At 42.8% G+C, this 27,496-nt stretch overlaps 1 protein-coding gene across 2 annotated transcripts in view; it reads right to left on the bottom strand.

Annotated features, from left to right (window-relative positions):
• Positions 1-27,496, bottom strand: part of PPP3CA (protein phosphatase 3 catalytic subunit alpha) — a 383,095-nt gene that overhangs the window by 59,344 nt on the left and 296,255 nt on the right. For both annotated transcript variants that reach the window (XM_073589305.1, XM_073589316.1), the window contains exons 6-7: positions 20,595-20,734; positions 1,068-1,145 (exon numbers count right to left, since the gene is read on the bottom strand). In XM_073589305.1, the coding sequence (XP_073445406.1) occupies positions 1,068-1,145; positions 20,595-20,734 (218 nt within the window). The remainder of the gene's footprint in view (positions 1-1,067; positions 1,146-20,594; positions 20,735-27,496) is intronic.

Raw genomic sequence — 27,496 nt, 5'->3', positions numbered from 1 at the left:
ATTTTTCACTTAAATATAAGCAATATATGTTGGAGTCGGAGTCGATGTAGGGAAATTGAGGAGTCGGAATCGCAGGTTTGGCTTACCGACTCCACAGCCCTGCATGTAATGGCACAAAAGTATAGCATGTTGTTATGTATTGTATACTTGCTGTGCGCCCCATTCTATTATACCATCACATGGTTTTCTCCCCCTTCCACCACCTTGATGTCTTTACCAATAAAATACTTTGCATTTTTTTCAACATTTGGGACTTCTCTGATCGTTGTTTTACCCTCTTTTTCTTTAAAAAAAAGTAGCAGTATAGAACCATACAGTGTCTTATGGAGTCACACAGACCTCCAGGAGCTTCGTAGGTGAGCTCCTGTATGGCAGCTCCATAATTTTATGTAGATAAATGTATTCTGCTTGTGACAGCAATGCTTTTAGGGGATAAAACCTTGCTAATATGACAATTGATGGAACACGTATTTTTATTTTTTCTGGAAGACAAAACCTCGCTAATGGGACATCTGATGGAACACGTATGGTTATTTTACCTGGTACATGAGCTTCATACAATGGCTTTAAAGGGACAGCTACTTCCAGCACATGTACAGTGAAGGAAAATGTGTTTGCCCATGCTCAATCAACTTATTCCACCTGCTTCACTGCACATGCATTGGAAGTACACATCAACAGAACATGCCTAAGATTTCTGAAAGACTTGGCAGGATGCCCTCTGTCCTTAGACACCTCAATCAAGCCATATCGAGTGGAGTAAAGGAGCAGTAAGCTTGACTTCTGTGCACAGTTTCTCCACCTTCCTGATTTCAGATGGGCACAGAATAAATGACGCAAGCTACCGTATTTTTAAACTTCTGTTCTACCAAAATTCTTTTATATGATTAAAGTATTATTGAAGCCCACCGGTGTCATCATGAGCTTAGTTCACACGTTACGTCTGTGGTGCATTTTTTATCGCGGTTTTAGAAAATGTGTTACCTCACCCTAATAAAATAATTAAACTGCAGCCATCACATCTTGTGTATTAATCAGTAAATGAATAGTTCTAATTACTAACTTACCCAGCATCCTGGGCTTCATGAGCTCGAAGTATAGATAACAAGTTATTGTGCTGAAGGAATTCACAGACAGCTGGATAGCTGGGAACAAAAAATAATGAGTTCATTAGTAAGTGGCATATTTATTTAACCTAAACAACAACTTATTTCATCAATTCTTTTGGTTTATTTTAGAAAATTGTAGGAAGGATTCAATAGTTTAAGGAGGACCTGTCAAGTCCCCAAATGCTATTAACCTGCATATAGGGATAATCTTCAGGTTAATAGCATTACAATGCAGTCCAACCGCCTTACTGAAAGCATGGCTGCATGGAGAAAATTAACTTTATTCTTCCGGAGAGTCGCCAGCTTTCAGTCATAGGGGCGTGCCTGGTCACCACTCAGTAGATAGTGAGCGGTGGCTGTAAGCACACTCTAGCACTTTGATTGACAGCACTCTCAGCAGTGCATCTGTGCACAGGAAGCTGTCAATCACACTACCAGGGCGTGCATAGAATCGATGCTCACAATGCAGATTACAATGACTGTAATCACTCTCAGCACACTTCTATGACTGAAAGCCGGCTGCTCCTGGGAGGCATAAGCTTCATTTTCTCTTGGAAGCATCGGTTTCTATAAGGCAGCTGGACTGCATTTTAATGCTATTAACCTGCAGATTGACCCCGTATCTGGAAGTAAATCACATTTTGGGATATGACAGGTTCCCTTTAATTCCTTCACAACTTTAGTATTTTGTCCATCAATGACCAGACACTTGATCAATTGTGTTCATGTAGCAACCCCAATATTTTTAATCATTATTCTATCCCTATAATTTTTACCTTGGTTTGTGATTTATAGTCCAGGTGATAGACTATTTTATTGTTAACAGTGCTTTTTATTTTTATTATTATTGATAAATTATTCATAAAGTAAAAAAAAAATACATTTTTTGTAGTTTAATTTTCTTTATTTTGTGAATCGAAGCATTCACAAAAAATTGTTTTTATTTAGTTTAAGATTATCATCATACCAGGTGCGGACACTGACAGCTTGGGGCCCCTGTGCAAACAATATGTCTGGGCCCCACTCCCTGCCCGACACGCTACTTGTGATGAGGGGAATCTGCCATTGGAATCCTTGAGCTCCGAGCAACAGGCCAGATTGCCCTCTTAATTACCGCCCTGCAAGCAGGGGCCTACATAGAAATCACAGGGCCCCAATGCAAAAGATCTATTTAGGCCCCCACAACTTTAAAAAATATATTTTATATTACTGAGATGGATATGAATAGAATACTGCAGACGTGGCTGAAGCGCTAGTTGTCATATGAAAGCAAGTGTGCAGAGCGTATCCTTGTGCTTACTGCTGGAACCAGCAGAGCCCGATCATGTATATATGGTAGTATACTACAAATAAAAGTATGGAATACTGTAGTAGACTGCACTATTCCATACAACTGTGTTCTGTAAAACATGTATTTAAAATATTTACTTTTTTTTTTTTTTTTTTTTTTTTTTTACAGTGGATGTTGAAACAACTGTATGGCATCCATAGGAGACAACTGAGGCCATTTGGTGTTAAAGGCTTATTTCCCCAAAAAGTCAAGTTATCCATGATCCCAATAATAAGGGATAAGCTACTGATTGTTGGAGGACTGACGACTGAGACTACCAGCAATCCTGAGAACAGGACTGCAGCTCAACCATGAATGGGTTGGAGGGGCGCATGCTTGACTTCTTCTCTAATCATTGTCTATGGAACTGATGGAAATAGCCAATCGCAGAGCTCAGCATCTCTATAGATAATGAAGAGAGCAGAGGGCGAGTATGCACAACTCTGCTCCATCCAGGACAGGACTGCAGAGCTGTATTCTCAGAATCTCTGGGGGGGGGCTCAGCAATTGGATCCCTGGTGATCAGCAAGTTATCACTGATCCTGAGGATAACTTGATTATTTAAAAAGCTAGGTCGATTCTCCTATTCTTTACAATTACAGTATCCTACATGAACCGAAAACAAATAGGTTCACACCCACATTCATATACACACCATACATACATACATATAAACACATACAGTTGTGTGTGTAGTGAAACCTCCACCAGGAGTCAGACGTTTGGCGGATTCGATGTAAGACAGGTTCTTGTGATCTGTAATGACTGATACGATGGACAGCCCCCTTCAAAAAATGCCTCCATTCTTCAAAAGCCAATTTAATGGCCAACAACTCTCGGTTACCCACATCATAGTTTCTTTCAGCAGAGGAAAAATTTTTTTAGAAAAGAAGGCACAGGGTAAAGTTAGTTAATGTGGTGGGCCCCTGGGACAACACAGCCCCCATTCCCACCTCAGAAGCATCCACTTCTATGATGAATGGTTTAGACAAGTCAGGTTGAACCAGTACAGGAGCAGTCATGAAACGTTCTTTTAAAAAAGAAAACGCCGCCTCAGCTGGAGCTGACCAGTTTTTTAGATCCACCCCCTTTTGGGTGAGATCAGTGAGGGGTTTGACCACTTGAGAGAACCCCTTGATGAATTTTCTATAATAATTGGCAAAACCCAGAAATCGCTTATGACCCTTGAGATCTCTGGGTTGCACACAATCCACAATGGCATGTACCTTCCTAGGGTCCATACGAAACCCCTCAGCGGACAGGATGACCCCTAGAAAGGACAATTATTGAGTAAAAAATGAACATTTCTCCAATTTGGCAAAGAGTGAGTTCTCCCTGAGCCTCTGGAGAACCGCATGAAGATGACCCATATGACTTTGTCTATCAGAAGAATATATGAGTATGTCATCAAGATAAACAACTACAAAGCGTCCAATAAAATCAGAAAAAACAAGGTTAATGAAATTCTGGAATACCGCTGGTGCATTAGTCAAACCGAAGGGTATAACCAAATTTTCAAACAGACCCTCAGAGGTGAGAAACGCAGTTTTCCATTCATCCCCCTCCTGCACACGGATGAGATTGTACGCTCCCCTGAGGTCCAACTTAGAGAACCACCTGGCCCCCGACAATTGATTGTACAAATCAGGTATCAGTGGGAGAGGATATGTGTTTCTTATGGCTATTTTATTCAGTTCTCGAAAATTGAGGCATGGGCGTAAACCACCATCTTTTTTTTTTTTTTTTTACAAAAAAGAACCCCGCTGCCACGGGAGAGACAGATGGCCGTATATGCCCTATACAGAGGCTCTCAGAGATATACTCCTTCATGGCAGACCGCTCAGGGCCGAAGAAATTGTACAGCCGGGCTTTGGGCAATTTGGCACCGGGAACAAGATCCACGGCACAATCGAATGGGCGGTGTGGTGGTAGAACCTCAGCCTCCTTTTCGGAGAACACATCCTCAAAATCCTTCAGGTACTCCGGAATACCCTCCAGACTGACGGATGACATAGACACAGTAGCAAGACAATTTTCAGAACAACGAGGTCCCCATTTAACAATATCCCGGGACCCCCAGTCAATAACCAGGTTATGCCGTTGCAACCAGGGAAACCCTAACACCAGGCCAGCAGGGAGGTTATCCAAAACAAAGCATGACATGCGCTCCTGGTGTAGGGCCCCCACCCTGAGGGTGAATTCTTTAGAAATGAAATGGAGATCATCCTTAGTGAGAGGTATAGAGTCAATAGCCACAATTTTTAAGGGAGTCCCCAACCTAACTGTCCCTAATCTACAGCGAGCCACCAGCTTAGAGTTAATCAGGTTCAGGGATGACCCACAGTCTACAAAAGCCGACGTATGGAAAAAGCCGTTCTCAACACCAAGTTCCACCCTTAACAGTATCTTTGAAAATGAAGAAAAAGGTACCTGAGAGTCTGGGTGACCTCCACGATTATCACCCAGACTCAGCCGCTTGTTAGTCGGGAGGACAGGAGGGGCAATCTTTTTTCCAATGTTCGGGATCTCCGCAGTAAAAACACAACTTTCCATCACGTCGCCGTTTCCTCTCCTCCTGGGGGTTGGTGGCTCCCACCTCCATAGGTTCAGATGTAAGCAAAACATCAGGGTTAGCAGGGAAAAACGGAAACCCTCGCTGAGTAACACCTCTCTCCCGCAGTCTCCGATCCATACGGATAGCCAGAGTCATAGCCTCCTCCAATGAGCTGGGAGGTGGATGGAGAGCCAGAGCGTCCTTCAAGCAATCCGACAGTCCCTTCCTGAGCAGACTTCTCAGTGCGGAGTCGTCCCAGGACACCTCAGTGGACCATCGATGGAATTCGGCGCTGTACCATTCGGCTGAGTGCTTCCCTTGCCCCAGACCCATAATAGTGTCCTCTGCCACCCTAACACGGTCTGGTTCATCATAGATAAGTCCTAGGGCCTCAAAGAACCTATCTACCGACATCCGTTCAGGGGCAGTAGGGGGCAACGAGAAAGTCCAGGATTGGGGACCCTCCCTAAGTAAGGAGATAACAATCCCCACCCGCTGAGTCTCATCCCAAGACGATCGGGGTCTAAGAGAAAACCATAATTTACAACTCTCCTTGAATATGTGAAATTTATCCTTTTTGCCAGAAAATGTGTCAGGAAGTTTAACTGAGGGTTCAGGAGAGTGCAAAATAACATCTACAAAGTCACCTGGTGGACAAACAATATGAGAGGTGTTTCCCTGCATGGTCTTAATAGTCTCAGTCAGTTATTTCTGTAAGTGGGTATGAGACATGACAAGGGAATGATGATTCACAGAAAAGTCCTGCGCCATCTGCGTCAAACTGGACACTTGATCTGCCAAGTTATGCAGCAGATCCATGACCAAAGAAAAAAAAAGTGCAAAATCCCATTTAAATGTATGGGTTAGTGATAATGTAGTGAAACCTCCACTAGGGGGAGCTGGTGAGGGAAGAGAGGTTACACACTAAGACCAGCAACCCTGATCAACAGCACAGCTGCCACAGGTAACGAGAGAGAATAGTCAGACGAACCGAGTCAGACACTAGCAGGAGCAGACGTACCAGAAGGAGCAGCAATACACGTAGTCAAAATACCTAGCCGAGAGTTAGAAAGCCAGAACATGAGCACGGGGTCCAAAACATGAGATGAAATACGTGGTCGGGGTACAAGCCGGGGGGGTCAGATGCCAGAGAGGGAACGTAACAGCAGAGACGAATACCAAGAGACGGGGTCAGAGATCAGTCCGGGTAATACACGTGAATATCAGTCAAAGGCAGGAGGATCACCAAGGTACAAGGGTCAGAGGCTCTAAACTAGAAGCTTGAGCTATCACTAACACTGGTCAGCAGGCTGTGAGAGACTGAAATAGCCCAGCTAGCTCCAGAACGAGGCTGAGGAGATTAACCCCCGCATGACCAGTCCGGAGTGAAGACAGCAGAAGATAAACTCCGGACTGGACCATGACAGTGTGAAAGTGTTAGCCCCCTTCCCGATTTCCTATTTTGCATGTTTGTCACACTTAAATGTTTCAGATCACCAAACAAATTTAAATATTAGACAAAGATAACACAAATAATCACAAAATGCAGTTTTTAAATGAAGATCTTTATAATTAATTGAAAAGATTCCCAGAGCTCCAGGGCCCTGTACACTACACACACATGCATGCACACAAACACATACATACAAACACACATTTATATACAAATAAAAACTCACACACACAATATATATATATATATATATATATATATATATATATATATATATATACACACAAAATGATAGTGGATACAAGAAGTATTATCATTTGTGACCATTGGTCATTCATATGATTGTACACTGTGTAACAGGATTACTTGATGTACCTTAATTGTGTCTAACAATATTTGGAAATCAATTAATATTGATCTTATGTTAATTTTAAATTGAAGATTCATGCATTGCTGCAAGTCCGAAATTATCACACATCACCGATATTTAGGATAATTCTGTAACGGTCAATTAGCTTAGATTCGTACCGGATATTATAATAATATTTCATTATACAAAAACCCTCACTGTTGCATTGATCCACTCTCGCCTGGATTACTGCAACGCTCTATTAATTGGCCTCCCCGTCACTCGACTATCCCCTCTCCAGTCCATACTCAATGCAGCAGCCAGGATCGTCCATCTGGGTAATCGGTACTCGGACGCGTCCGCTCTTCGCCAGTCCTTACATTGGCTGCCCATTCATTATAGGATCCAATTCAAAGTACTTGTTCTCACCCACAAAGCTCTCCACAGTGCGGCACCCCCTTACATCTCTTCTCTCATTTCTGTCTATCGGCCTAGCCGATCGCTGCGCTCTGCAAACGACTTTCGACTAACCTCTGCACTAATCCGTACCTCCCACTCCCGACTCCAAGACTTCTCCCGTGCTGCTCCTATCCTCTGGAATGCTCTACCCCAAGAAATCAGGACTATCCACAATTTGCATAGTTTTAGGCGCTCCCTCAAAACACACCTGTTCAGAGCGGCCTATCACATTCACTAATCAAAGTCATTCTCTGTGTAAGTGTGCATGCGTAGCCCATTCACTATCTCCATCCATCCTTCACTCCTGCAAGATGGCTGGACCTTCATTGTAAATACACCATTGTACTCTGTATCTCCCTCACCTCATTGTAGATTGTACGCTCTCACGAGCAGGGTCGTCTTATTTCGTCTTATTTTGCTTTAATTATTGTATTGCTAGCGTTGTTACTTATGACTTGTGTTTTGAAACTGTTAAACTGTAAAGCGCTGCGGAATATGTTGGCGCTATATAAAGATTATTATTATTATTATTATTATTATTATATAAGCTAAAACATCATCTTCTACTCTATCTCCTAGAAAAAGAAAACCATGTAGTGCCACTTAAATGAGCAAACACCAAGCGCCAGATAGGGTAGGAATTGCTATTGCTCCCCAAACTCTATTCATTATACAAGATGCAGAAGAGTGGCGACACAAAATCAGTGGCTATGCACAAAGTCAAAAGCCAGGGTCCAAATACAAAACTGCAAAGTGTAATTTGGGGTCTCTTGTGCCTACAAAAGGTCCGGTAAATCCTTCAGGGGATTGAACAATTTCAGTCCTGAAAGCCAAGTCACTGGTTTGTGCATACAGACATGTTTTTTTACTCATTGAGATATCATAATGAAGTTTTATTGTGAGTTATGCTGCACGTTTCAGCCCAAATATGTAGTTAATGACTAACATGCCCCATTTTTTTTCGAGGGCAGTGTTGACTAATTACCAGCATTATGTGCTGATTGAATTATACTCGAAACAAACCACTCTTCACTGAACTGCACTCATCAGTGGATTTCCACAAAAAATATAATTTAATGGAAATTCTTATTAAACATAACCCATATTATGTAGCCTTTTATTCAACTTCCCATGTTATAGATGGCTTTAAAGTGTAACTCATCATATCCTGAATAATCCTTCATTTTGCATACATTGGTATTAACACCTTATCTGCCCAATGTGTGACTTTAGTCCTGTGTTTATCAGGAGTATTCCCCTCTACACGCTCCATCTCATATATTATACAGCAGCAATAAGTAGTGCAGCTGTAAATCAAGCACATAGGCGTGACATAGGACAGTTACAAAATGAAATGAATATTCATTTCTCTTAAGTAGCGGAACACGTGATCGCTGGCAGCAGCAGGAAGCCGGTGGCTAACACTGTGCGCTACTGAAGAGCAATGAATACTCACTGCTCTCTGCGAACAGTCCCGGTGAGTATTCCGGCAGCTGTGCTCTGCGTGTGAGCAGCGAATGACGTCAAAGTCATGCGCTGATTACAGGCATAAAGCAGTTGCTAGCACCGGAGCAGGATGCTGTGAGGGAGCGCTGTGAAGGTCCCGTATATACTCGAGTATAAGCCGACCCGAGTATAAACCGAGGCACCTAATTTTGCCACAAAAAACTGGGTAAACTTATTGACTCGAGTATAAGCCGGGTATGCATTGTCCCCTCATCCCTGTCCTGGTATGCGAGGGCTCCCCGTCCCTATCTTTGCATGCATGGCTCCCCCATCGCTGTCTTAGTATGCATGGCTCTCCCCGTTGCTGTCCTGGTATGTATAGCTCCTCCTTCCTGTCCTGTTATGCATGGCTCCCCCTTCCCGTCCTTGTATGCATGGCTCCTATTACAAAAAAAAAAATAAAAACATCCTACTCACCTCCCTGTACTCCCTGCATCTCATTGGTTCTGGCTTCCAGCAGCTCTTCCTGTGTAGAGCGATCACGTGGCCCCGCTCATTTAGGTAATGAATATGCACGAGTCTCCACGCCTATAGGAGTGGAGACGTTGGAAGAGCTGCTGGAATTCGGAATCAATGAGATGCAGGGCTCGCAGGGAGGTGAGTAGGCTGTCTTCTGGAAGCCGGCGGCTGCGGGTGTCACTGTGCGCGCTAAAAGAGAAATAAATATTTCTCTTTAGCAGCGGGCATAGTTACATCCACAGCATCCTGCCTCTGTCACCCGCTGCTCCACTGCTCCCCCTACCCCGCCAGCTTTCTAGGACAACTGACTCGTGTATAAGCCAAGGGGGGGCGTTTTCAGCACAAAAAATTTGCTGAAAAACTTGGCTTATACACGAGTATATATGGTAAGTGTAATTTTTTATTTTTTTAATGTTTTCTGATGGGGCCATGCATATCAGGATGGGGGCCAATTATAAAGATGGGGTCATGCATACTAGGCCAAGGATGAGGGCCAATCATACCAGAATAGGGATGGGGCCATGCAGGACGAGATAGGGGCCCTGCATACCAGGATAGGGATGAGACCATGCATATTAGGATGAAATGGTGGCCCTGCATACCAGGACAGAGATGGGGCCATGCATACCAGGATAGGGATGGCGCCATGCATACCAGGATGTTGATGAGGCCATGCATACCAGGATAGGGATGGGGCCATTCATATTAGTATAGGTATGAGGGCGATCATTCCTGCCAGGATAGGGATGAGGGATCCATGCATACCATGATAGGGATGAGGGAGCCATGCACACCAGGATAGGGATGCCAGGGCCATGCATACCAAGGTATGGATGAGGGGGCCATGTGTATCAAGATGGGGATGAGGGGGCCATATATACAAGGACAGGGGTTAAAAAGTACAGAATTGACCACATTTTTTGCTTCAATTTTTTTTCCCCCTAATTTCCTCCTCTAAATCCTTGGTGCGTCTTATGGTCCGGTGTGCCTTATAGTCCGAAAAATACGGTATGTAATAGAAAAAAAATGACGGAATACATACACGCTGTACATAGCTTCAGTTCACAATACAACAGTCAAACTTGCTACACTGGTTCTAGACAACAAGTAATAGTGAGGTAAAGATACTATTAAAGCTGATTACTAATAGGGGACAGGGCCCCGATTAATCACTGCTGTTTATGCACTTTTCTGGAGTAATTTGCTGATTTTTAGTGGCTTTACTATTTGCCTCTAATTATCTTTCTTTATTCATCCTCGGCAATTTTGCTTAACAGATGTTTTGGACAGATTCATGAAATGCCACAATTATTGTTGTATCTCACTCGTTTCCCCCCATGGAGTAAGGTTTCTGGAGGAGTTTTCAATCTGGCACATTTCCGCAACATTTTAAAGGATTTGCGACTTTTGGTGCATAAAAAATAGATAAAAAACTGGTTACAGAGGGAAAAAAAAAGTATTTTTTTTGTTTTATGCCAAATTAATGAACCATATAAGTGCCATTCTGAACCCATGAAAGAAAAAACAAATTAGCGAATACCAAAAAGACCAAAAAAACAGAATAGTGACTTCAATAAATTGCAAATTAGTAATTGGGCCCAAAAGTGTTTTAAAAGAAGCCAGTCTCTGGGATTAGACATTTACTGGCATTATTGCATTCATGCTTCCTATTCACAAGGATTCTGGCACTACGGGGAACACGCTGGCCGTGACCATACAGCGACATGTCATCCCCTGCATCACCTCACACTGGGAGTGTTCAGCTGAACAGCATCAGTAACCCAGTTTTCCTAGATTCTGGTTGGTTACTAGATCAATTGGCTCAAATGCTAAATATATTTGTTAAGCGACTCAGCTTAGAAAAATTTTGCATATCAGGTTAAACCCTGAGAGAAGAAAAGTGTTTTCTTCAAAGCAAGTAAGCAAATTAGGAGAGACATCTTCCTTCATAAGTGCCTCGAACAAAGGGGAATGAAACCGTGTATTTTTTTCTGATCAAAAGAAAAAAGGTTTCGGAGAAGTAAAAGAATACGCACCCGCATAGTCCCAGCCTGCGCTGACCTCATTATACTATGTGCACACAACATTTATCCAATTGCATTTAGGTTAATACACTGAACATAGGATGTTGCTATGGGAACAGCTGCTTTCCATACGTGGCGGGACAATCACTGCTGTGTCCACTGTATTTAACTTAGAGAGAAAATATAAAGTATTAGTCCAAGCTCTCCAAAAAGAACAGACATGCCTGAACCCCCCCAGACACCCAAACACTTAAAGGTGCTCAACTTCTGTAATGGGTAAAATTGCAAAATGGGGCAGCATAGCGGCTCAGTGGTTAGCACTGTATGTTCTTCCCGTGTTTTGGAGCCCCATCGGGAACAGTGCCAATAATGTGGGTAAAGCGCTGTGGAATTAATGGCGATATAAAATGAGTAAAATGAATAAATAAATGTGTGCCCCCAAAGTAAAGACTGTTTTATTGTTAAGTTTCAGATAGTGATGTCAGTAAGGCCGGGGTCACACTTGCGTGTGCAATGTGAGTCTCTCGCATCAATACTCGGCACTGTCACCGGCACTCGGGACCGGAGTGTGCGGCTACATGTATTTCTATGCAGCCGCACATTCCAGTCTGAGTGCCGGGAATTGGTGCGCGAGTTTCTCGCATTGCACACGCAAGTGTGACCCTGGCATAAATACACTTCTCATCAGAGTTGCAGAGTCTCAGAGGGCAGCGTGACACTGTGACTCGGATGAGCAGTTTCATTACTAACATCACCACTCATCACAGCCGCCGGACCTCGTGGAGTGCAGCGGGACCCAGAGTGGCAGCCTCTACAGCCTATGAGGCCTAGATCTCTGAACGAGGCTCAATAGCCTTTGGACGTCAGGTTCAAGTATCTTCGTGGGAACGCCATGGACTAAGCCAGACCTGTGTGGGAACTTTTTGTTTTCTAATAAATTGGTGAACGAGGGACAGTGTATTTTCTTTATTTCTCTCTTAAGGTTTTTCAGGTATCCATTTGTGGACTAAGGCGGATTCGGTGAACTATGACAGAGCTGCATTTTTTTTTTAATAAACTGGTGAACCAGAGAAAGTGTGGGGAAGTGTTTTTTCCAAATAAACCATTTTTTCTGTGTGTTTTTTTATTTTTGATTACTGGGTTAGTAGTGGGGGTGTCTGATAGACACCTCTCTATTACTAACCCCAGGGCTGAATGCCAGCTGTGATTTTTGACAAATCACAGCTGACATCCACCCAAACTATTATTACCCCGATTGCCACCACACTAAAGCAATCAGGAATAGACGGACAAAGCGCTAGAATTGGTGCATCTCATGCGCCACTCCTAGGCCAGCTGCAGGCTGGTAGTCTTAGGCTGGGAAGGGTCCAATAACCAGGGCCCTTCCCAGCCTCAAAATATAAACCCAACAGCTGTCTGCTTTACCTTTGCTGGTTAACAGAAATAGGAAGGACCACACATCAATTTTTTTTTAGATTATTTATTAATTAGGGCAGGTCAAACAAGCCTAAACACCCTTTATTGCTACATAAAAGGCACTAAAGGGTGTAAGTTTATAATATGTAGGTGGCATGTGAAATTATATATCCACAGGACATCTAACTATATATATATATATATATATATATATATATATATATATATATATTTATCTATTATATGTCTAATATCTTTTGTGAGATGGTCACTGGTAAAATACTGGAGAGGAGATATGTGTCACTTAGGATGCTGACCTCAGTGATATGAACCAAGAAAAATGCTCCAGCACACTATGTGCTGAGAGAGGTTAGTCAGCCATATTGACAGCTGGGTTTTGTGGACAGCTGAAAAGTGGGTGGAATGCTGTTCACCATAACTCTACCCCCAGGGTGTGGTCCATAGGGTAAATATGGAGACTTTGGACTCATTCAGTGTTCAGTGTTGCCAGGAACACCGCACTGCACTTGCTCACTGAGCTAGTGCGCGTGTCCCGAGTACAAAAACTATGCACAAAGATACCCGTGGAGCGGGGCACCAGTGGTGACGATGCATGCTCCAGCCTCACAGGACCTGAAGCATGTGACTGCTGAGGGCGTGGTCTAAACTCCAGAAAGCTAGGAGCTGAGGAAAACTCCTAAAAGGGTAACTACGGGACAATACTACCAATGGGCATAGACAGAGACATAAACCAGATCAAGCCGGGGTCAAAGCACGAGAAAGCAGGACAGTACCAAAGGGTTAGACAGAGTGGATAGTCAGGACATAGCAATAGATCAGAAAACCAGAATGGGCAATAGACTGTGCAATAGGGATAACCTGTTAAGGATTAACAATAGTCAAGCCAGGAGGTCAGAACCGGAGACAATAGTACCACAACGAGAGACGGAGTACAGAGTGAGGGGACAGACCGGGTCATACACTGGAAGCAAACAAGCAATGCAGTATACACGAACACCAGGGGTCAGACACACAGCCAGAAGAACAGTATAGCTGACAGAGAACCCTGGTAAAGACTGAGTATAAATACCCCTCCCAGATCCAGAAAGAGGCCACGTACACTTAACCCTGTGAGTGCAGGGCAAGAACCCTGTCCAAACCATGACAAGTGTCTCTGGAGATGAGATCTCCAGAGCTGTGCTTGTTTTTTTTTTTCCCTGAGCGGGCGAACTCAGAAGCCACACAGACTATACTGTAGGCTATTTCATTTTCCCATTATGCCAAAAGGGCCGCGTTTATTTATCTAATTTTGCACTGATTTATGCAGTACTTTTTTTAAGATTGTTTTATTAGTTTTGTAAACTAGCATTTAAGTTACATTGAGCATTACAATATCTAAAATATTATGATAAAAATGCATTGCACATGGATTGCATATGCATGTCACACAAATGTCATATAGATAATAGGTGAAAAACAAAAATTTAAAAAAAAAAAAAAAAATATAAAAAAAAAAAAATCGCACACTGGCATAGCACTCGCATGACATATGGAATTACATATGCCTGACACTTGCCAACTTTTCTAGCTGAGAATCTGAACAATTTTATATATAGAGATGTGAGTGAACCCTTAATTTTAGGTCATAAAACTGATTTTTCCCTTAAACATTGCCGACACAGATCTGATATCGAGCATGTCTTCCTTTCATGCAGGTCATCTCAATTTTTAATAAGAAAACTCAGAAGAAAGTCGACATGAAATATATAGCCGAAAACAAAATATAAAGTCGCAAACAAAAGGAAAAATATAGAAATGATTATATTTATAAAGAAATTACGTAAAGTATTAAGCCAAGGGCTGAACATGCAATGAAGTTAAAGTGATCCCAATGAAAAATTCCTCCATGCCAAACCGAGAACTAAACATTGGATATAGACAGAGTTGCTCATTTTCCTGGCTGATGGTTAGAGAAGCTAATGTGCATTCTAAGGACAGGCCCATTACAAAATTGTGAAAGCAATTCTGGAAATACATAGTAAACGAAAAGAGACAAAGTATTTCCTGAAGCTTAAAACCATCACACAATAACCATTTTTACCAGTCTAACAAGTCACAAGGTTGGGATCCATCTTTACGAACCACTTCACGAATGTTGTCACCCTGTCCTGCTTTCTCAAGGGTTGTCATGAAAGTATTGACACTTGAGACCATGACCCTTTTAGTGGCCAAATACATTAGAGAGAAGTAGGTTGATGGTTAAACAACTGCTAAATTACCGATTGTCTAAGGAATGAATGAATGTCCTGTTGGCACAGCCATACACATTTACTCCATATTGACTGCTACAGTCAAACCGGCCAAAAAATGACATCAGACGAAGATAAAATAACTTTCTAGAAAAAGTCTTTTGAAAAAGAATCTGTCACCAAGTTTGTCCTTTTCAGGGCTCATACTCATCTGTGAGGAAAACGGGTGAGCGCAATCCAATAAAAAAAAAAAAAATCAGATTGCACTCTGACCAAGATTAGGCTATAAGTCACAGCTTATCTGCGATTTTTTTTCTCAGCTGAAATTGGACTGAGAAAAAAATCACCAATGTCAATGGGTGGGAAAAAAAAAAAAAAAAAAAAATCGCACAGCACTTTTTCATGCTCACGGTGACGTCAGTGAAGTGACAGGAGTTCACCGCGAGGCACTGAGCTGACAAAGCATGCACAGCTCAGTGTCTCTGCTGGATGACAGGCTGTATAGTCGCATTAGGCAAAAATGCAGCCTACCATCTAAATGTAGCAGCGCTAGATGCATCGCAGGACAAATGGATTATTATCTTCTTGGTGGACATGTGAGGAATATTATTGTTTATTATTTTAATTCTGTTACAGGGGACATTTGCTTCAGTGGACTGGGAGATGACGTGAGTATGCACAACATAGAAAAAGATTTTCCAGCGTCTCCAGGAGATAAAATAACAATTGCTTTATTGAAAATATAAAATCTTCTTACCATCAAGTAAAAACAACATAAAGAGGCATATGGAGGGGGGCACTTTCCTACGCGTTTCACCCTGAAAGGGCTTAATCATGGAAATTACCGCGAGAGTTCCGGAATTCCATTCCGCGGGAAAATTGCATTTTAAATTCCCGCGATTTTCCCACGGAAAAACTAGCATTTTGCAAGCGTAATTAGCTTGCAAAATGCTAGCGTTTTCCAAGCGATCTGTAGCATCGCTTGGAGAACTGATTGACAGGTTGGTCACACTCGTCAAACATAGTGTTTGACAAGTGTGACCAACTTTTTACTACTGAGGCCGCCTATGCAGCATCAGTAGTAAAAGATAAAATGTAAAAAATAATAAAAAAAATAATAAAAAATGGTGTTATTCTCACCTTCCGACATCCCGCGCAGCCTTCCCGCCTCTCTCCACGCTCCCGTTCCCAGTAATCCTTTGCGAAAATGCCCGCGATGACGTACGTTCTCGCGGGATCGCAACGTCTCGCGGTGACTCGCGATGACGTCGCGCGAATGACCGCGAGACTTCGCGATCCCGCGAGAACAGATGTCATCATGGGCATTTTCGCAATGGAGTACTGGGAACGGGAGCGTGGAGAGAGGTGGGAAGGCTGCGCAGGACGTCGGAAGGTGAGAATAACAATATTTTTTATTTTAAATTCTATTTTTTACAAGGATATGGTACCCACAGCCCGGAGGACAGTCTCCTCTCCTCCGCACCATGGGTACCATCCACAATTGTACTGCTTACTTTTCGCATGGTGGGCACATGCGGAAAGTAAACAGAACAATGCATTCCTATGGGTGCGGATCGCCGCGATTCCGCAAAATTAATGAGCATGCTGCGTTTTTTACCGCAAAGCGATTCCGCCGCGGTAAAAACAGCAGCATTAGCACAGCATTGCGGAATCCCATAGGAATGCATGGGATGCTTATTTTTCGCGGTTAAAACCGCTGCGGAAACGCGAAAAAAACGCCAAGTGTGAACTCAGCCTTAAATTTTCATCCATAGGAACGTTCATTATGGTTGATAGTCTTTTCTTTCTATTTCTGTATCAACTTTAGTCTACTGTGAATGGCCACCTTTAGCTCTATAAGGAAATTAGAGTCTGTGGCCACTGAGGCCGGGAATGAAGATTACAGAAGGACATATGAAGCCAAATGCGAAATGACACAGTAATCATGTTACTTGGTATGTTGTACACACATCAGATGTTTTGCGGTGGAACTAAGGGCCCCTCATACACATCAGATGACAGTCTGCCAAACCAGCCAATTTTGACGAGACAAGCTATATGGCAGACTCCTAATTCTCCCATGATCATGTGGGGAGGAGAAGACTCTGGTTGTTGGCATTTCAACGGCCAATCCTATTTTAAGGGAAAATAAGCACCTCCATAGGTATCTGGCAACAACTTTCTCCTCCTTCCCCATGGAAATATTCTTGGCCGAATCTGGCAATTCAATTTCTCATGAAATGCAATAAGAAAATCATTTCTGGAAGTTATTTTTCACAGCACAGCAGGTGCATCTGTCCCTATGTGTCACTCTTCTTACCCTAATGGCTGGAACACAATAATTTGGAAACTCACAGTGCCTCCATTGCTGGTATCCAGCTACCTTGTATCTACTGCAAGCCACTAATATCAAACCACACTTAGCTTATGAGGAACAATCCAAGGACTGCTCCATCCTACATCCTATGCGCCATAACATGAAGAACACTAAATATCTCGTCCAAAAATGAAGGATATAACCACAAGATCATGTTACAGCTGATTCTGCATAATAAACTAAATCTGCCCAAGTATATAAATAAATGAATGGACTGTCAGATCCTGCACAAGACAAATGGGTAAAGTGCCTCAGGATTTTCTCTTGAGGGAAGTTTGAGAAAAAAAAAAAAACATATATTCTCCAGCAATGACAATGATAAACTATCCAATCAAAGTTAATTATGCAGCAATCACAGAATGTAATAAATAATGCTGGAGTTTTAGTGGCCCTCTCAAGCCCATGCCTGGAAATGGTAAATATAGTATTTCTTGGGATAGTCACGGGTGGGAAGTCAACACCTTGGCCGATTTTTAGGGTCAACATTAGAAGGGTTGTCTCATAAAAAAGAAACTCTATCACCTGGCTGTGCTATAACATTCCGATTTGTGGGTGTCATTTGGCACCGCTTCTAATCATAAAAAGTACAGGGCCATTTAGGTAATTCCTTGCAAAACATGGCACCAAGCAGGCCGCTCTGCAGGATAACTGCAGTACAATTCCATACATGTGAATAGGGCTTTATCCACATTCCTATATTTGCAAGCTGGCTTGAAGCATTGCTGTAACAGAAACCTGAAGGAGCTGCACTGAAATGATGTTGCTGCTCCTTCAAACCTTATCCATTACTTTATCATTGATGACTTATCCTTAGGATAGGTGATCAATGCCTGATCGGTCAAGGTTCGACACCCGTCACACCTGCCAATCAGCTGGTCTCGGTGTCGGCTGGTTAGGAATCGATCAAATCAATAGGAATCAGATGTGCCGTACCCAGCCATGGCCATTATCAAAAGACAGAGGAGCAGCTCCGTAATTAAGCACTTTTGGCTGGTGGCTGCCGCTGACACTGAGAACAGGTGATCCGCAGGGTGCCGGGTTTCGGACCTTAACCGATCAGACGTTGATGACCTATTCTTAGGAAAGATCATGAGCTGCCGACACCGCCATCAGGGGCTTATCTACAGCATTCTGTAATGCTGTAGATAAGCCCCCGATGTAACCTGAAAGATAAGAAAAAAGAGATCTATTATACTCACTGGGGGTGGGGGCGGTCCGGTGCGGTGGGTGTCACGGTCCGGCGCCTCCCATCTTCATACAATGCCGCCCTCTTCTTCCCTTCCTGTCGTGGCTCCTACGCAGGCGCACTGCTCTGTCCTGTTGAGGGCAGAGCAGAATACTGCAGGACCTATCCCGGCGCCTGCGCACTGCAGGACTCTGCTCTGCCCTCAACACGACAGAGCAGTGCGCCTGCGCCGGAGCCACGACAGGGAGGAAAGAAGAGGCCGGCATCATATGAAGATGGGAGGCGCCGGCCCGGACTGCGACACCCATCGGACCGGACCGCCCCCCCGGTGAGTATAATCTAGTGCTTTTTTCTTATTTTTCAGGTTAAACCCCTGATAGCGGTGCCGGCAGCTCATATTCGAAAAAAGAGGTGACAGATTCCCTTTAATAGCTTATATTTTATTTTTCCTTTGACATAGGAATATGAGGGCTTATTTTTTCCAAGTCCAACTGTATTTTAGAATTGCACCATTCACTTTGTAATGTAATGCAGTAGGAAGCAGGAAAAAATCCCAAATGAGTCAAAATTGCAAAAAAAAAGTGCAAATCCACAATAGTTTTTAGTTCATTTATATAGCATATGCACTATACAGTAAAGCTTACCTGGCAAAATGAATCTCCAGTTGAGTACGTAGATGCCAAAGATACTTTTCAATTTAAGTGATGGACACAAAATTAGAATTTTTCTTTCTTGTGTGGCCATTTTCCGAGACCAGTAACATTTTCATTTTTTGTCATATGTGTTAAGGCTCATTTTTTGTGCCATGAGCTGATATTTTTACGGATACCATTTTAGGGTAGATTTGGTATTTTGATCTCTTTTCATTTGCATTCCTTTGCAACATTGCGCCAGCCAAAATAACAAAATTCTGGGTTTTTCATTCTTTTTTCTCATTATACCATTTACAGATTGGATTAATTGATTTTATATTTTAATAGAGCAGACTTTTATGAAAGCAGCAATAACAAATATGTTTCTTTTTTTTTTTCTTTTAAATTGCTTTATTAAATGGGCAAAAGGGGGTGATTTGAACCTTTATAATCTGAAGAGTATGATCACACCCACGCTTACTCCCACTTCAGGAGAGAATACTTAAAGCGGCAAGCGTCAGTATACACCCCTGGTAGTGTAAATATATCATGCAGCAGAAAAACGAAAAATATATGTGCCACTGCACTAAATGGATGCACACTAATATTAACAAAACTGCTTGAGAAAGGTCATTGATAAAAACAAGCAATTGATGGGTGAAAAATACTATAGAAAAGAGCTATTCAATTGTGAGCATTATTTCAAAAGTTAAATGCCGCTGTCAATGTCAACAGCCACGGGTGGATGTTAGAGGCAGATAACTGTACGAAATATGTTGGGAAGGGGTTAAGATGGCCCTACACATTAGCAGTCAGATGAACAATGCTTTGGTTGAGAGCCATCTGAGCCGAATCCAGGCCCCTTTATCTCTTGGGTTCTTGTGCGGCCGTAGAGATATAACCAATGGTATGTCCATCCATCTAGCTCCTATTTACTAAAGCAGTACGGATAGACAAGAGGTCATTAATGAGAAACCTGGAGCCAATTAATTATTTTTATGTTTGACCTTTGTAAAGAAATTCTTTTCAGTCTTGTTCATGTGTGATTTGGGCTACAACATGTATTTTTTACTTTTTACTCAATATTGATTGTTCTCACAGCAAACACAAGAATTCAGAAGTCTCTGCTCCCCTGAAGTGGAAACCGTAAGATCAGCGCTACATATTTCATTTTTTGCAATCTCTCTGTTATTAAACACAGACAGATCTTGTCACAAAATGCCCAGAAACCATCAGGAGAAGATTTATTATTTCGGCAGCTCCATGCTGTACTGGCTGCGTAACATTTATGTAACTAAGGTGCGGCACAGAGGCATCGCTCAACTTCACCAGGAATATGAAAACAAAGCCCAAGTGCCTGAAAAGCAAAAGTATTGCCCCAAAACAGACCTCCCAAACATCTGGAATCAAAATGAGAATTGGGAGCACGGTCCGAAGAGGGAACACCGAGTGACAAACTCATCAGTGTCAGTTACATTATAATCGACTTACCTGTAAAAATAAGAGCACCCCCTGACTGTGTTGTGAGTGAAATGTTCTTGGCTTTTCTCATTACCAAAGTCTTCCAGGGGGTCTGACCACAAAATATCACACATGGGCCCATATGCAGGGGGTTCTTTAAAGCGATCTAACTGAGAAAAGCAAAACAACGAGAATTAATCCAATTTCTGAAACAGACAAGTATATTACAAATTAGACTTCAAGTGTAAGCTCCTTTGCAATGTAATAACTGGGCATGAGAAAACCCTCACATGGTTCCCTCGCAGTTCATATAAAAGATTCCATAAGACCGACCATGTGTGATATAGCGATAGCTGGGGACAGCTTCATTTTTCCTCCACTTTCCAAATCACTGACTGCAGAATTACATAGATCCCATTCAATTAATACATTATCATGTAAAGCTTCTGGAAGAGTTAGGTACTCTTTATGGTAGCCCTTTCCTTTGGCTTACAAATGGAGATCCAAAAACAGGAAAGAGTTAAAGTGAAGCTCTCCTGACAGATCTCTTTTGAAGAAGCACTCTGATTTTCTCTTCTATAACTGCACCCCAAACTGATTGTCTATCACTTCTCTCATATACAGTGTACTTATTTCTGTGCATTCCAACTCCTAGTTTTCTTTTCTTTGGTCAATGTTGATTTGTAGCCTGCATGCTATTACTCTGTGATCTGCTATAAATCTCATGTTGCATCACATGAACAGCTAGAATTACCATCCCTATCTGCTGCGATAACACTGTAATTATCATTACCTATATATTCTTCCAAATAATCTAACAAATCATACATTTATAGTCAGAGAGACTGAACTGTAATCTCCTACATTATAATTGCCTGACAAGCACTGTGCAGTCATCATCATTATCTTTGATAATAGTTTCTGACAATGCAGCAGGAAACTTTGCATTTTAGGCAAATATATATATATGTATGTGTATGTATGTATGTATATATACACACACACTTTCAACTTTTACATTTTAAAAATTACAAAAAGGAAAATGGGCCGATGCAAAAGTCTGGGCAAACTAAATACCAGCGCCCCCTTTTGAAAGTATCACAGCTTGTAAATGCTTTCTGTAGCCAGCAAAGAGTCCTTCAATTTTTGTTTGAGGGATTTTCATCCATTTATTCCTTGGAAATTTCTTCCAGTTCTGTGAGATTCCTGGGTTGTGTTTAATGCAATGCTATTTTGAGGTCTATAGTATCCATACATTTTCAATGATGTTCAGATCACGGGACTGAGTGAAACCATCAGCTACCTTTTGAGGTAATCTATTGTGTATTTTGACAAATGTTTAGGATCATTATCCTTGTGTAGAAGCCATCCACTTTTCAACTTCAGCTTTTTTCAGATGGTGCTATGTTTGCATCAAGAATTTGTTGAAATTTCATGGAATCCATTCTTCCCGCTACTAGAGAAATGTTCCCATGCCACTGGCTGCAACACAACCCCAAAGCATGATTGATCCACCCCCATGCTTAATGGTTGGCAAGATTTTCTTTTCCTGAAATTTGGTGCTTTTTTTTCCTCTAAAACATACCTTTGATCAATGTGGCCAAAGATCGGTCCACAGGACTTGTTTACAAAATGCATCAGGATTGTTTAGATGTTCTTTTGCATACTTTTGCATACTTCTGATGCTGAATTTTATGGTGAGGACACAGGAGAGGTTTTCTTTTGATGACTCATGTATGCAGGCCATATTTGTGCAGTAGCCTCTGAACAGTAGAACAATGTACCATAACTCCAGAGTCTGCTACATCTTTTTGAAAGTCTTTTGCAGTGAAGCGAGGGGTTCTGATTTGCCTCTCTAGTAATCCTACGAGCAACTCTCACTGAAATTTTGCTTGGTCTTATAGACCTTATCTTGACCTCCACTGTTTCTGTTAACTGACATTTCTTCATTACATTTCAAACTGAGGAAAGTACAACTTGAAAACGTTTTGATATCTTCATATAGCCTTCTCCTGCTTTGTGGGCCTCCACCATTTCTATTTTCAGTGTGATAGGCAGCTGCTTAGAAGAACCCATGGCTGCGTTTTTTTTGGAACAAGGTTAGAGGACGCTAGGTTTTTATAAAGCTGGGAAATTTGCATCACCTGGCCTTGCCTAACGATGAATGTGAAAAAGCCATGGCCCTAGCAAGCTAATTAAGGTCTGAAATCTTGGTCAAAGTTATCAGAGCACACAAATCTCCAAGGGTGCCCAAACTTTTTCATCGGCCCATTTTCCTTTTTGCAATTTTTAAAAAGTAAAATATGAAAATATATTTTTTTTCTGCCTAAAATAGAAACAAAATCTTTAACTTTAGGCCTTTTAGAAATCATTTCATCTTGCTTAACTGTTCACAATAACAGTAATTTTGACCAAGGGTGCCCAAACTTTTACATGCCACTGTATATAGTGGAGAACTAGTGACAGAATAAAAAAAAAAAAAAAAAACGGAGAGGAAGTTGAAATAAATATTTGTGTTCCCCCATGATACATCAATTCCACAACATTTTTTCCCACACAGCTTTTTTTGCCATTCTTCTAGTATTCATCCTAAATAACGTATGAAAAAAATGAAAACTGGTTGCTATTATATGGGTTATGTCCTTTTCATATTCTAAAACTGTCTAATCAGTGCTAACAATGTCACATTAAAGGAAATCTCACCAGAAATAACACTGTTAACCTGCAGATATGCAATCAATCTGCAGGTTAACAGCGTTATGATGCTGCCTAGCATCTGCCTGCAGCCGAATGCAGCGGGAGAAAATAATCTTTATTCTCCCCATCAGCATTCGGTATTCAGTAATGGAGGCGGGCTGTAACCGGTTCAGTCACGATCTGAGTATATAGAGCAGCCGCTGTAACCTTGCCTCCGACCCTGACATACAGCTGGCCGCAATGTAGAGCCAGTGTCAGTCAGGGCCGGAGGCGCGATTACAGCGACCGCTCAGTATACTCAGAGCGGTGATTGAACACCGAATGCTGGAGGGTAGAATAAAGATCATTTTCTCCCGCTGCATTCGGCTGCGTGTAGGCATCGGGCATATTCATCACACTGTAAGGCTACTTTCACACATCAGGTTTTCGGCGTCAGGCGCGATCCGGCGTCGTGCTGGAACGCCGGATCCGGCAAATGTTTCGTAAAACCGGATGTGACGGATCCGGTTTTCTGCCGGATCCGTCTTTTTCTTGACAGACAAAACCGGATCCGTCTCATCCGGTTCATCCGTTTTTCTATCCGTTTTTCGACGGATTACGCCGGATCCGTTTTTTAAAATTGACCCTTGTGGCCTTCCGAACGGGATTGGCTACTGGAAAACTATATATAGCATGTTCCTACAGCCCTTCTTTGACAGGTTGTAGAGGAGAAAGTGCAGGTTGGAGAGAAGAGCAAGTTACTGGCGAAGATGGATGTTGTCATTGGAAATATTTTGAAGAATTTGGCGGATTTTATAGCGGAGGCGAATCGTTTGAGGGTGATTGTTCTGGAGAAGGAGAGAGTGAGACAGCAGCGCATCAGGCATCGTAGACGACGTTTGTGGATCCACCCCATCACAGCCAAGAGAATGACGCGTGGGGTCTATTCTACACTCTGCATGGACCTTCGACGAAACCCGGATAAATTTTTTGGATATGTTAGGATGAAAATGGAGAATTTTGATTACTTGGTGGAGCGCATTGCACACCTCATAAGAAAAGCGGACACCTATTGCCGCTTCTCTGTTTCACCCGCAGAGCGTCTGATGGTGACTTTAAGGTAAGCCACATTTATTGGATATGCTCGCATCAGAGCACACTTTCACTGCAATCTTGTTGGTGGTAGTTTGTATCTCCAAGTGTTATAGGTCAGTTTTGGTATGTAATGCTGTGATTTAAAACTAATTTATTGTTTTTTAATTCCCCACAGATTTCTTGCAACTGGAGAATCCCTTTCGTCACTGCATTTCCAGTACAGACTCGGGATTTCCACCATATCTGGAATTGTGAAGTACACATGCCGTGCACTGTGGGACTCCTTAGCTGAAGAGTTTTTACCAGAGCCCACAACAGAGAGGTGGATTGAAATTGCTGACAAGTTTCAACAGATATGTCAGTTTCCAAACTGCTTGGGCGCTGTGGACGGGAAACATATCCGCATTGTAAAGCCAGCTGGATCGGGATCGGAATATTTCAATTACAAGAAATATTTTTCAATTGTCCTCATGGCCATCGCTGACGCGGAATACAAATTTATTGCGGTTGATATTGGGGCCTATGGCCGCTCCAATGACTCTCAAGTTTTCAAACTGTCTGCCATGGGGCGTAAACTGTATGGAAACACCTTCCAGTTCCCACCACCTAGACCGCTGCCGCAAATATCTGGTCCACCTATGCCATTTGTCTGTGTAGGGGATGAAGCCTTCCAGCTGTCAGAACACCTTTTGAAACCGTACTCTAGCAGAGGATTGACAAGACCAAAACGCATTTTTAATTACCGCCTCACAAGAGCAAGAAGAATGGTTGAATGTACCTTTGGTATTCTGACAGCCAAATGGCGGGTCCTATTGACTGCGATCAACCTCAAGACAGAAACTGTGGACGAGGTGATCAAAGCGTGCGTGGTACTCCACAATTTTGTTATCTTCAAGGAACCCATTTCCATTGAGGACACCTCTGAAGAAACCACCTTGCAAGATTACCATGACATTACCACTAGAAGTTCTGTTACGGTTTCAGTAATGAGGGACAATTTTGCAATATACTTTATGTCACCTCAAGGCAGAGTACACTGGCAGGATGACAGAGTGTGAAAGATTTGTGCCCTAACCAAACTTGTGTACCTTCTGGACCAACAGTATATACCTTTGCCAACCAAAGTTGGCTATCTTGTCATGGTCTTACTATTTTTAGCTTTAGGCCACAGGTGTGTACCTGGCTGTGTTTTATGCAAAGTATTTCACCTTTTAACAAAAGTTGTGTACATTGTTAGGAAATCACCAACAATAAACACAACTTTTTAGGTGAAATACTTTGCTTCAAACACAACCAGGAACACAACTGTGGCAAAAAGCTAAAATTTACCCACAGTTATATACCTAGTTTTGAATACCATTTCACCTTTTAAATACCCTGTATTTAACCTTTTTCGACGCAGAAAGAAATGACAGACAACCAGTGTAAAATAATTTAACTTTTATTGAAAAATGTTTTTTTAGTAAACTTTTTAAAATTTTAATAAACTTGTTTAATAAAGCTTTGAAACCATAAAACTGGTCATTTTTATTTAAATACACACATTATAAATCTGTGTAGTGTGTGGTGGAAATACTGCTGGAGGGGCTGCGGGACACTTCGACACTGGGAGTGTGGAGAGAGGACTGGGATCGTGGTGGGGAAGGAACAGTTAGAGGTGAAGGTGTGGAAAAAACTACAGAATGGGTGGACATGTGGGAAGCAGAAGAGGTGGTGGGTGGTGGAGTGGAGGGTTGGGCAGGGACTGTAGGAGCAGATGATGTTGATGGCAAGTTGTATGGGGAAGGAGTTTGGTACGGGGCAGGTTGCTGGAAGTGGGGAGATGTCTGGTACGGGGCAGGTTGCTGGAAGTGGGGAGATGTCTGGTACTGGGGAGGTTGCTGGTACTGGGGAGTTTGCAGGTACTGGGGAGGTTGCTGGTACTGGGGAGGTTGCTGGTACTGGGGAGGTTGCTGGTACTGGGGAGGTTGCTGGTACTGGGAAGGTTGCTGGTACTGGGGAGGTTGCTGGTACTGGGGAGGTTGCTGGTACTGGGGAGGTTGCTGGTGCTGGGGAGGTTGCTGGTGCTGGGAAGGTTGCTGGTGCTGGGGAGGTGGATGGTGCTGGGGAGGTGGATGGTATGTAATAGGAGGGGGAGGATGGAAAGTGGCTGGAGGGGGTGTAGATGTAATAGGAGGGGGAGGATGGAAAGTGGCTGGAGGGGGTGTAGATGTAATAGGAGGGGGAGGATGGAAAGTGGCTGGAGGGGGTGCAGGTGGAGGAACTACTGTGGTGGGAGGAGGAGGTTGGGAGGTAACTTGCTGGAGAGCAGCGTGGCATGAATGCATTACATGCATCTGCTGGGCAGGAGAGAGCGTTTCCATGCACTCCACAACAGACCTGAAAAAGGTGTGGTTTGGCGAAGATCTTGCTTCTGAATGCATGGTTTGCAGAAGTGTCTTCACCTCCAGAATGCTGGAGTTGATCTGCTGATAGCCTGCGGAGATTTGCTCTGACAAGACTTTTAGACAGTTCTGGAAAGATGCATTCAGATGCAAGAACTCTGGCGCATAAGTCTTTTCCTGACCCCTCTGCCGCTGCCACCCAGTACCCGCAGGTGTACTAGAGGTGGCAGGGGCAGAAGGGTGGGGTAAAGGGAAAGCGATCTCCTCACCAGCAGCTTCATGTAATGTAGGCGGCCACGATGCTCCTGTGCTGGTGGATGGGACAGATGGGTCGAATGTGTGGGAAGGCTGGGAAGGTGCAGATGTACCGGGGCGGTCGAAGTCTCCCTCGGTGCCGGTCTCCTCAGGGATCGCCTCAGAAGGGTCCAATCGTGCAGGCTCCCGAGTGCTGCTCACCGTGCTGTGGAATAAAGAGAAAAAAAAACAATTAAAATACTGACATGGTATGGCCCTGGCTGAAAAAAAAAAGTTACATCTAACATTTTTTTTCACATGTGGTGTGTAATATTTACCTTCTAGTGACCATTGTTTCCCGGAGGAACGACAGGGCTTCTGCGTACTTGTACTTGCTCCTGCGTCCTCCAGATCCACTCGGGGCCCGCATCTCTTTATTGAACTCCTTCTTGAAACGATCCCTCACAGACCGCCACCGATTCACAATTCTGTTCCCTGAAACGAGAAAGGACAAAGTGGTTAGTATACAACATCAGTGTTTCC

Source organism: Dendrobates tinctorius, unplaced genomic scaffold, assembly GCF_039654945.1.
Source record: "Dendrobates tinctorius isolate UK_male_01 unplaced genomic scaffold, ASM3965494v1 ptg000011l, whole genome shotgun sequence".
Classification (NCBI taxonomy): domain Eukaryota; kingdom Metazoa; phylum Chordata; class Amphibia; order Anura; family Dendrobatidae; genus Dendrobates; species Dendrobates tinctorius.
Note: the sequence above shows the minus strand (reverse complement) of the source record. Positions and strands in the feature narration are given on the sequence as shown.